This window comes from Camelus bactrianus, chromosome 9, assembly GCF_048773025.1.
Source record: "Camelus bactrianus isolate YW-2024 breed Bactrian camel chromosome 9, ASM4877302v1, whole genome shotgun sequence".
Lineage (NCBI taxonomy): Eukaryota > Metazoa > Chordata > Mammalia > Artiodactyla > Camelidae > Camelus > Camelus bactrianus.
Window position 1 is genome coordinate 48,764,313 of NC_133547.1, and position 12,069 is coordinate 48,776,381.

At 39.9% G+C, this 12,069-nt stretch overlaps 1 protein-coding gene across 30 annotated transcripts in view; it reads left to right on the forward strand.

The window, feature by feature from the left end:
• The window catches only part of PDE4DIP (phosphodiesterase 4D interacting protein), a 169,105-nt gene that overhangs the window by 119,241 nt on the left and 37,795 nt on the right, over positions 1 to 12,069 (forward strand). For all 30 annotated transcript variants that reach the window (XR_012509204.1, XR_012509203.1, XM_074370303.1 and 27 more), the window contains 3 exons: positions 694 to 806; positions 1,918 to 2,045; positions 11,808 to 11,896. Coding sequence is in view for 28 of the 30 variants with exons in the window: in XM_074370303.1 (XP_074226404.1) it covers positions 694 to 806; positions 1,918 to 2,045; positions 11,808 to 11,896 (330 nt within the window). In the remaining 2 variants the exon portion in view is untranslated. The remainder of the gene's footprint in view (positions 1 to 693; positions 807 to 1,917; positions 2,046 to 11,807; positions 11,897 to 12,069) is intronic.

Below are 12,069 nucleotides of genomic sequence, written 5' to 3' on the forward strand. Positions count from 1 at the left end.
TGTAGCTACCGCCCCATATCTGACCTTTCTTCAGCTCCAAACTTCCTGAAAAGATCTGTTAGCCTGTACTCCACCCCCACCCCATCTCTAGTATCCTCTCTCTCACTGACTACTCACCTCACTCCCGTCTGGCTTTTCACTCTGCTAGTTCACTTAAACACATCTCTGCTGGTTGTGCACTGTCACAGCTCATCTTCTTCATAGCGCTGTTATAGCTCACAGGACACGTGTCTGTGACTGATGAATTGAATGTGACTGATGAAAATGAATCTTTTCCTCCCGCTAGATAGTAAGATTATCCCTAGAACAGAGTCTGACACATAGAAGGTGCTCAATAAATATTTTTGAATGAATGAAGAGTGCTCGTAAGTCCTCATGTGTGTTTCCCTCGTGCCCTCCCTTGCTTTCTCTTCTACTCCTCTCTCTTTCCTGTGCTTCTGGCTTCTCTCTTTTTCTTCTTGCTCCCATTTTGAATTCTCCCTTATAGAGCTTTAAGGATTGAAAAAAAAAGATAATGTGACAATGATTTGAAAACTGTAACACACTGTAGAATAGTTAAGTCAGTGATAAGATCGTGAGCTTTTTGAGTCATAGTACATGCAAATACATTGTCTGGGTCTCTTTCTCAGGATTAACTGTGGCTTCACGTCTCACATCTCCATTTGTGCATTGCTTTTGTTTTCTTCCCCTCAGTTGCTGCTGATGCTGGAAGGTCTGGTAGATGAACGGAGTCGGCTCAATGAGGCCTTACAAGCAGAGAGACAGCTCTATAGCAGCCTAGTGAAGTTCCATGCCCATCCAGAGAGGTAAGGGAGTGGCTACACCATTTTTCCCTTTATTTCTCATTAAGTGCAGATGCTTACAATATATGAAGGGAGAGAAAAAGAAAGCAGTTACTGGGACTGCCCAATTTGTCATTTGTTGCGTCGATTGCTCTGAGCCTCAGTGTCTAAAGTTTAAATCAAGAATACGGCCTGGTTTGTATAGCTGTTGCAAAGATCAAATGAGATGTGTCAGCTGTCTAAAATAATGCCTTGCATATGGTAAGCACTCAGTATAAGTTCCCTTCTTTTCTCTGCTTCATCATAAGAGTCAGGCTATAAAGGGCACTGATATTCATTGAATATCACTGAAGAAAATGTATTTGTCATTATGGCTAATATCACCCCAGGATTACTGATAGCCATCATGAGGAATATATTTTCTTCTACCTCTTGCTTTTTGGTCATGCATATTATATCCTTCTGGCTCATTTATATTCCCTTAATTTTTTTTCTCATATTGCCTTCCCACCAGCCCCTTTTTCTCTTTCCTAATTTTTATTCTTTTGCTCCAGTTTCTTCTAATTTATTGTTGAGTGAAAAAATTTTTTTCTCTTTAGTTCAAGAAAATGAAAGCAGAGGAAAGGTACAATAGGACGACTTGATTATGTTCCTTTTTAAAGAATGTCTGGATCTTTGGTCCCTGTGAACTGGATTCCTTCTCAGAGCATTGTCAAGTTTGGTTAACACATGAGAAAACAAATGTCTTCAGTAGCAGCCCTGCTTGGCTCAGAATTGCTTCAGTCTGTGTTTAGTTTTTCCTGGGTTTTGGTTTTTCAGAAACTTAACGCTTTTAGTCAAAAGATTAAATTTCTTTTAGTGGGATATAGGGGTGTGAGATACATATTAGGAACTATAATTTTATGTGAGATTGGCCCAGAATCTAGGATAAAGGGACAAGCTTTAAAGGAAGCGGGCCTTGCTAATCTGCCAGCAGTGAACACAAGTGCCACAACAAAGACTACATTCATTTATTGTGTCCTAGAGGACAATTACTCCAAAAATCTCATGGCTCCGAGTGGCACTGATGGCTCTTTGGAAGCATCTATGGACTCATTACGTTGATGGCTAATCCATTTTCCTTCCATGTAATCAGCTCTGAGAGAGACCGAACTCTGCAGGTGGAACTGGAAGGGGCCCAGGTGCTACGTGGTCGGCTAGAAGAAGTTCTTGGAAGAAGCCTGGAGCGCTTAAGTAGGCTGGAGAGCCTGGCCGCCATTGGAGGTGGGGAACTGGGAAGCGTGCGAGTTCGTCACAAGCATGCCTTCTGAGCACTGGCGGGCCAGGCTGTGGCCCAGGATGGAGAGCCTTGTTTGCACTAACCAGAGAGCCTTGTCTGGCTGTGGCAGAGTTAAATGGTGACTTACTAATGATAGAACTGGTACAAGCAGCATCAGCCACAAAGTGAAACTCACTGTAGTCTGCCTGTGTTTCCCTGTACGTATCTGTCACGAAGGTGAATGGTGAAGGCTACAAAGTATATTTGCACATTTCAAATCATTCCATTTTAGTTTTCCCACCCATATTCATTCTTCTCCCCAGCCCTCCCTCCTTATTCTCTCATCCCTTCTATGGGCCAATAAAGTTTATTCCTCCCCCACTTTCACAATCCATTTCATATGTTCCATATCATGTCATAAATGCATGCGTGTGTATTATTTTTGCCATTCAATCAACTCCTGCTCTTTGAGTGAGAGCAATTTCTTAATCAAACAAAAGTTTCAAGATTAGAGAGTGAGAGAGAAAGAGGTTGAAAGTCTAAGAATGACCTTGCAAAAGTTGTATAATCCTTCTTAGACGGTAACCAAGCCAAGTCTTGCAATAGTAGACTGCAACTACTGGGAGGGCCAAGTTATACAGCAGAGGCAAAGACTATGAAAGTGTTTACAGTAAACCTTTACCTCTAATATTGCAGAGTTGATGACCGAATGACAGTGAAATTAGATTTGGTGCAGATTAAACTTCATTAAAGTGTTTTCTTTAAACTGAGGGTGTACTATTGAGTCAGAACGTGATTTTAAGAAAGCTCCGAGGTCTTCTAGAGTCAGAATTCTCTATATAAAAAGGTAATTTCAAAGATAATGTCCCCCCCTTTAAATTCAGTATTTCACCAAATACCTCATAGTCAGAGGAGACTATTTCTTACATCTTTTCATTTGGCACTACGTGAAGGCCAATAATTTTCACCATTTAGTGCTTTAGCATTTCTCCGTATTAAAATAAGTAATAGACTTCAGACTTTGAAGTGTTTGGATGGTTTAGAACGAAATGTCACAGATCTTTCTAGATTTTGGTCACTGTCTCAGTGCTTTCTTGTGGCAACACGGGGGTCCTGGAGACTGTATTTCTGCTATCCTAAATGTCAAGAGTATAAAAAGTAACCAAGATTACTTTAGAGCTTTGTTCACCCACGAGGTTTCTTGTTTCTGCTAGATATAAATTTCCTAGTTAGAAGCTGAGTGTTCAGTTTTTAAACATGGAATTTGGTTAATAGGAATTGAGGCTCTTTCGTACCGTGAATGTGTCCCCTTTCTAAACTAGGCAGAGCACAAGGGTTTTTATTTTTTCCCTGCATTTTTACATGACACTTTTATTTCTTTCACTTTTGTGTGTGGACACGGTTTACTTACATTCTAAATTTTGTCCAGGTTTCTGTAACCTTAGCCACGCCTGTAACAGAAAGAGCATCAGTCACTCTAAAGTGGACAGGAAAGAAAATACTCTACTGGAGAAACATCCTTGGATTTTCTGATTAAGTATTTTGCAAAAGATTGGCAGCCATAAGCCTTCGTCTTAAAGAAAATGCTTTCCAGTTTTAATGGGCTTTGGGGGGAAAAGAGGGTCGTTTAAGAAAGGAGATAGGAAGTATAAGCAGAATCATCCATTTTTCTTAGTCTTCCAATCTTTAGTGACTCTTTCCCCCTCAAAGATTTTTGTAACTTTCTGGAAGTGAAGAGGCAGGTAGTGGAGCTGTAGAAATGTCAACCCACCATATGATGACAAGGCATTTAGGAAATGTCTTCCCTTAATTTTACTAATAGACCAATGATGCTAAGTTTCCTATTAAGATTCAGCCACAGGTGATTCTCGAGTTCTCATAGCTTATAGTGATTACAGTAGTTTGTGTAAACAACCACTCCTGCTTCTATCACCCTCCAACAAGAGTAGGAATTTCCCTTGGTATCTTGAACAGCTGCTGAGTATTAGAAATATTAGGGTAGTTGGATGAATAATGAGAGACCCAACTTCCTACAGGAAAATTATTAAAATATGTAGATTAGGGAAAAAAGTAAGTGAATTCTGGTCCTGATTTGGACCCTAAAAAGATAAGAGTAACTTATGCTGCTATAGTTACTTGCCATTGATCTCGGTCCTTGAGAAGCATTTTAGAAAATTAAATGATTTAGTGGCAAAGGAGAAATTAAGAGTTTGATCTTGGTACCGTAGATGTGACTAAAATCTGATACTGACTTTCTGGTCTTTATATCTGGAATGAGGCTGGCAAAGAGTGCTAACTGGAGAGAGCTTGCTGGTCTAACAAATTTGTGTGATAATTTGGCATCTTATTAGGGAATATGATTCTAAGTCATTTTGTTCTGCAGCCCATAGATGCATGATGCTATCATGGACCACATCATTCATATAATCATATTTAGCATGAGATAATATGATTCCATTCTCTCTTCAGGAGCACAGACCTTTCCTCTTACTGAACTATTCTAACTTTGCCAGGCATTTCTCAGCATCACAATAATTTCAGATAAAGCACTGTGTGCTTATAGAACCTTGTGCTTGAATAAAAAACTTGAAAGGCTCAGGCTATGCTTAATTGGAAGCATAGAACTTAAATTGAGAAAAACCCATATTGCTAGATTTGGTTTTTCTCACATTTCCTTCTTGGTTGTAATGTTTGTAAGAGGTCAGGGTAGTTGAAGTGTGTAGCTTTTAGCAGTAGAGAGTTGAACGGGACCTCCAAGATGTATTTAATGATGAAGTGGAAGTCCTTTTGACAGATATTTCCCCTAAACTCCTTTCTATTACAGGTTTAAACTAAACTACTGAAGTCTAGCGATTGTTAGTGACTAGTATAAATCAACATTTTTTTGCATGTTCTCTCTTTAGCTATTTAGCCAAGTTACAACTTTTTGGAAAAGGCATGATGGGACTGTTTTAATATAGTCAACCTTTTACTTTGATCGGGTGACCTCTTACCCTTACCTGCCACCCTGCCCCTCTCCCGCACCCACTTCCCTTCATTCATTTGTGGACAGCAGCAATAGTTTTGGTTCTTCTCCTTCCTCATTCATATTTTTAAAAGATTTAGTTTTGTCATTATGTGTAGTGAGATCTGTTAAAGATCAAGACAGTCTTGACCTGGATAGGATATTAGATCTAAGCCACAAGTTCCCTTAGGAGGTTCCTTAGTATATTCTGTTGTGCAGTTTATACAGAAGTGGCCTCAGTGGCAGATGCATATAAAAGGCTTATCACTTTTATGCTTACTTATGCTTTTAATTCAGTTTCTGGTTGAGAAGTTTGCTTCATAGCGTCAAAACAGTTTGAGAAAATTGATCTCAGTTCTGTCTGCTTCAGTCTGCAGTAGGGTCTAGAGTCCTCTGATCAGGGAAAGGAGGGACAGATCAGATTACACCAAAACTTCGCCTTTCCCTGAGGAATAGAGGTTAACTGACCTACCTAAAGTCTTCCCTTTGGACTGCAAGCCCTAGAAGGAACAATACTTCCATACTTTTGCTTTCCTTGAGCTGGTATTAGAAAACTCTAGTTCCTGTTGTTAGGATAGTCATTGTTTTCTGGATTCTTGGTCTTTTTATTTGCAAAAGGCACAGAATCTTCACATCCCTGGAAAACTCAAGTTGCCTCATCAGCTAGGGCCTCACTGGCGATTCTTCAGCTCTGCAGCCAGTACCCGGCAGGGAAGTGCGACAAACTTCCTAGGGCGTGGGGAGGAAATATTAGTAACCTACATGCTTCTAAAGTCCATTTTCCATCTGCCTTGTAGAAATTGTACTTGAGGTATAATAGATGAAATTAGCTGTCTTTTTCAGATACTAACACCCTGTGGCTGTAAGCATATAGAGTATTTTACCTTGTTTCTCTTGGGGTAAAACTCAGATTGCTTTTCTCCCTTTGGTAGTACAGGACCATGTGTATTATAGAAAGAATAGCTAGGAATATGGAGCTTATATAAGGCAACCCAGTGAAAAACAGAAAGAATGAGTCAATGGGAAATTACGTCAGAGTTATTTCTGTGGGGTAATAGTTCTCCATCTTACTGCGTTTTGGATGCTACCCTCTCACTAGACATTTGGAGCAATAACTTAAAACCTTTGTATTATGATTAAAAAACAATCATGTAGCTTTTAAGTAGTTTGAATATTGACAGAAGGTAAGTCCTCAACTTCTATATAATCACATGAGGCAGGATGAAGTTCCCAGATAAAAAATTAGCATTTGTAATTTGCTTTCAACAAAGGATGGGAAGTGGAAGGGAAACATAAAACTGTAGAGCTGACAATACGAATTTTATCAGATTTCAAATAAGAATAATCAAATGCATAAAGCAGCATATTAATTCCTTTTGCATTACATTCCCTTTTTGTAGTTTAAAGTCAGATTCCAGACATAAAAGTATCATACAGTTTTTTTCTGGATAAAATGGAAAGTTTAGCGATACCGGAAAATGCTTGATCTAATGAAGTGTAGGGGTGTTAATTAAGTATATGAACTAAATCGACTTCCTTGTTCCCTTTGAGAACTCATAATTGTCTAGCAAATGCATGTAGGTTTGCTTTTAGTATATAACTTGAGTATGCAATGCTTCTTTTTGCAGTTATCAAAATCGTTGCTATGAAATACCAATCTCTCAGTCTGTAAACTTTAGAGGCATGTGTATATATACAAATATGTTTTATAAATCATGAATTTCTGTCTGTTTCCAATAACTATTATCAGTTGGATAATAAAAGCAGGTTTACTTTTATTCCACGTAAACCTTTGATCCTAGGGCTGTTGAGAAAAATTAAAGTGATTCATAACAATTTAAATGAAGAAGGAAATGACATGTTAAATGACCCAGTAACTTGGCGCTAGATTATTTCCAGGACTATTTCCCACCAAAACAAGCTGTACATTTCCCTCTGGAAGTTCATCTCTTCATGGCACTGTGCTGTGTTAAACTGTGTTAACATCTGTGCTGAAATGGAGCGTGTGCTTTTTTATACATAAGTGTTAGAATTTCAGCTACTTTAGTTGAGACACACAAAAAAATTGTTACTGATCCAATAAAATTATCAAAGGCCAAACAGTAACTATTTGGTTTCATTCTTAAAAGATCTATGAGAAAAGTAGAGAAAGCTCATACCTTTTTTTTCCTTATAGGAGAATCAGTCTATTGATTACTGTACTAAAATTCCAAGTCAAAGTAAGGCTCTGGAATGAGCAAGTGCCTTTGTATTTATTTAAAGGAAGGAAGAGGAAGAAACCTGAATTTTTCTGCTCTCAAGGAAGTGAGACTAAAGAAACAGCATTATATTTCCCCCACAAATGTGAAATGAACTGTTTTACCTTAAAAACCTTTTCTGCTCTCCGTGCTGAAGGAAGTAATAGAAAGTGGGATGGAAATGTGAGGAGCCAGTTGCGATGATCGGTGGTGCCGTCCCTGTAAATGTTCCCGGAGAGTCCTCTTCTTGTCTTCTCTGAGGAAAAAAGAGATCATAAGCAGGGAGAATTCATTGACGTTACAGAATTTTAAGTCACTGAAAATAGTTGCTTTCTGAATTAAGAACAGGCTGGAAGGGTACCTAAGAGATGTTGCAATTTAAAGACACAGAGATACCACCATAATGGGGCTTGACCGCAGACAGCAGTTTTCTAGCTACTTCTGCTCCAAGATCAGAATCTGTCTAGCTAAAGAATTTTATTTCTCGGCAGAAGCTTATGGAAGACTGTGAAATCTTAAAATTTTCCTATGGTCCAAAGGGGAATAGATGCAGGTAGAATTGCAGTTTGATGGGAGACATGTTTCCTTCCATTCTGTCAGGTAGCATCATCATATTTTATCAGCAGTAGTTGGTTCATGACTGAACACGTGAGAGTTTGGTGAAGAGCGCGTGGCAGAGTGCCTAGGAGTGGGATTGAGATGGGCCCAGGGGACGCCACACAAGAGCCTGGCGCTGAGGGGAAAACGGCCGGGCCCTTGGCGCTGCAAACTTGTTCATGCTGTAAAGTTTAGCGCTTTGAATTCCCTTTCAGAAATTACTCAAATATGACTCCCACGTTCTGAGTAACTTTATGGGAAAATCTTAGTCCTTTTCTGTCGGTTGCATATAAATGGCTTAAAAAGGAAATTATAATGACTAGAGAGTAGAATTTGGAGACAATGGCATTGTTGCAGCCCAGTTTGGACTCATCACTGAGGAATCAAAATAACACTTTGTGACTTTCCCTCAAGGCTCATTCATCCACGATAGTTTTTAAGGCAGTTGTTTAATGATGATGAATCCTATTTGTAAAGCACCTACTCAAAAGAGTGCATCTTACTTTACTGACCGCTCTGTGGTCTCTCAGCGGTCCTGTGAAGGAGGGAGAACCTAGGAATGTTACTTCACACCCCCTGTTGGGGAACAGATACTCAGCAGTGAAGAAGTGCAGGTAGACTCAGTCAAGATCATCCATTGATAATGTGAGAGATCCTTCTGCTGACTGCATTTAGGTTCTCTGGTCTCCATTTCCAACCCTCAACTCTTCAGCCCAGAGACCAGTTTACCAACAGTAATGTAAAACAACAATAATAATAAGGCAACATTTATTGAGTACACAGTGTATGCCGAGCACTGTTCTAAGCACTTCAAAAGCAGGAAACCTTTTAAAGTTGACAAGTGTACGGAGTGGATATTACTATTAACCCTAATTAATAGGTGAGGGGACTGAGTTGCAGGAAGATTGTGATTTGTCTGAAGTCACATAACTAATGACAGATGCAGAAATCTAACCTAGGCAATCTGGCTTCGGAGTCTGTGTTCTCAGTAATTATGCCATGCTCAACTTAAAAAGCACAAAAGTGTGAATTTTTGCCTTAATGATAAAAGAAGACCTTATATTTGTATAATACTTAAAATTTCACCCAAAGATTTTATAGTAGTGTATTTGAGAAGTTTATTTATGTATACTTTATAGAGTCAGATAGCTGGTAGAAGATAATTTTCTAAATCTAGGAAAGGGAGGTTTGGTACCACCTCATTATGTGTGGCTCAGAGCCTAGAAACTTGAAAGAACTACAACTTGAGAAGTATTAAAAAAAATTAAAATTTTTAATAAAATTTTCAGTCAAACATGTAAAACTTAACCATGGAGATAAAACCTGGAGAAGCAAGTTAAAATTGAGGGAAGAGATTCTTAGCTTTCAGAAATTCTAAAGGTGGCAGGCATGTTGTTTCATATTTATCATAAATAAGCAGTAAATTAGTGAGTATATAGTAACTTCAAGTTAGAAATTTAAAGTACTATTACAATTTAGTTCTGAACATAGTGTTTTGTTGCTTTGTAAAAGCTTAGACAAGGGTATTGCCCACAAAGAGCAATTTTCTGTTGTCGCTTATGAAAAACCAGAAATGACAACAGAAAGAGGGATGTCTAATGTAAACTTAGATAGGACCTTGTGTAGGATAACTTTTTTTTCTATAAATTTTTTAACTTTACAAACCTCAGGGAAACACACACAAAAGCTTTCAGCATTCTAATTCAAATTGGTAAAGGCTGAGCAACCCTTCAAGCTGCCCTGAAGGAAGTACAGCAGACCACAAGCTAGCTAAAAAATGAGTAAGGAAAACAAAACCCCCATGTAGTAGGGTGTCGAGATGGAATTGGCCTTTTAACTCCAAATGAAGTCAAAATCATGGTATCCCACCCCAGAGTGAATTAAAGAAAACGTTATCTAGAAATGCAGACGTGGCATCAGAAAGGCCGACAAAGGTAAGTGAAGGGCCAAAAGTGTTAGAAGCCCTCAAGGCCAGTGACAATCACCCTCCTCATCCCCACTTACCTTACTTCTGGAACGTAGCACCCGAATCACCTTGGGCTGTGGGCCCAGTGGTACAGGGATGAGGATCCTGACCTCATAGAGCTGAACTTTCTTCAGCCAAGGATCCTTCTCGAGTCCAACACCCAGAAGGGAAACAATGTGAAAAGTATATTTTTTTTAATCACTGAGCGGGACAATCCATTCTTTGCTAGAAAAAAAAAAAGGCTCTGATCTCTACTTTTGCACAGGGAAAGATTTTTCCAAAGTAAGCATAATATGATATAGATGTCCTCAAATGAATCAGCATCCTAGGTTCAGTGAGTTTCTGAACAGCCAAAGCTTAGGTAGTGTGTTCATTCACCTCTACACAACCAGTATCCTGAATGAGACGGTTCTGGGGCTTGAAAAAGTAAGTATTGGAAATCCCTACTGTACACAGTCGGCCATGATCTTTAAAGATGCTTAGTGGTAAAGGTGCTTCCTTGTGAGTACAGCTGTATTGAATAGGGTACTGCCTTGATCCAAAGTGAACCCAACATTCATAATGAAGACCAGGGAATGAGTCATAAGATTAAGCTGTGAGGACAATGCTTATTCCCTTTTAGTACTTCGGTGAGTTGCCTCTGTCTGACAGTCCAGAGACTTGACATCTTGGCTCAGCTCCTTTCCGGGACTAGCCATTGTAACCTTGGTCAAGCCACCTAATCTCTTTGAGGCCCAGTTAACCCAGTGGTCAGAAGAGGAGTTTTAACAGGTTGGTTCCCAAGGCCGGGGTCAGAACTGTTTCTCTAATCTCAAGTTTCTCTAATTTGGGTAAGTTCTATAAGGCTCAGGCAGTGTCACAGTAGATTTTCTTTGGTGTCCAAAGGAATTAACAATTACAAATACCTACACTTTCAGAAGAAATCAATAATGTGGGCCACTAGCATTAATCTAAAATTTGATGAATAGTCTTATTTTAACAGATGTGGAGAAGAAGAAATACCCTAGATCTGTGCTGTCCAACATGGTAGCCACCAGCCATGTATGGCTACTTAAATTAAAATTAATTTAAATTATATTAAAGTCAGTTCTTCAGGCTCAATAGCCACATGTGACTAGTGTCTACTGAATTGAACAGCATAGGCATCAAGTTGCAGAAGATTCTTTTGCTCAATGTAGACCTTTATCCAGACCATGAACTGCAACTGCTTGTCCCTTAGTGCAAGCATATATGTTTGTGCCTCAAGTAACTTCATCTTTGGGGAATGAAAAAAATGGATTAAATTCCATTTGGACAAAACAGTGCAAGAAATCATCAGGCAAAAGATCTTGGCATTGGAGAAGAGTTTGGGGGAGATGGGGAAGAGGGGAGGTAAGAGGAAGGAATTAGGAAACAGCTGAACCATTCTGTGCCTTGGGTCTTGACTGGACCTGAGCTTCAGTAGGACACAGGGCCCTCAGAGGAGGGTTCCTCAGAGAGGTTATCACCCCACACACAACCGATCCCCACAATGGAAAAGTGAGTAGAGCAGGGCTGCCCTAATCCCAAGGAAATCCGGGACCCTCTCAGCACTCAGCGATGGGAAAAAAGTCAATCAGTTTGGGCCCATGTCACAGGCGGGAAGGTGGTTACATGGCCAGTTAGTGGCAGGAGGGGGAATATTTCAAGCTTTCTGGAATTAAGTGAGGGGGTAACCACTCTCTCTGACATCTGGCTCTTCAGGTACAGGTCTGTGCAGTCAAAGGCAGCTTCTGTTTTGAGCTGTAAGCTTGAGTGTTAGTAAGAAAGCATCAATGAGAGTCTTTTGTACAGATCTGGCACGTTGGTCCTGTCTTCCTTGTGAGCCATGCATATGGGGAAAGGAAGACATCAGAGGTGAATGGCAAAAAAGAGTGTAATTTTAGCTGCTGTCTGGAAGGCATCTACAAAGGGAGTCACCTTTCTCTTCTGGACTTACTTGTAGGTGCAGCTGCAGGGGACGACACAGAAGATGCGAGTACTGAGTTCACCGACAGTATTGAGGAGGAGGCTGCACACAAAAGCCACCAGCAAGTAAGTCCGAGTCAGGTTCTGGGGTCCCAGGGTGGAAGCTCATAGCCGTTGGGGTCTGGTGGTCCCCTGCCACCCTTGTGGACCTGGTGTGAGAAAATATCTTTTTATATAAACCACTTCCCCGTCTTCTTCCTGCCCTCCTGGAGCTTCCCAGCCACCTTGCCAACCCCTAT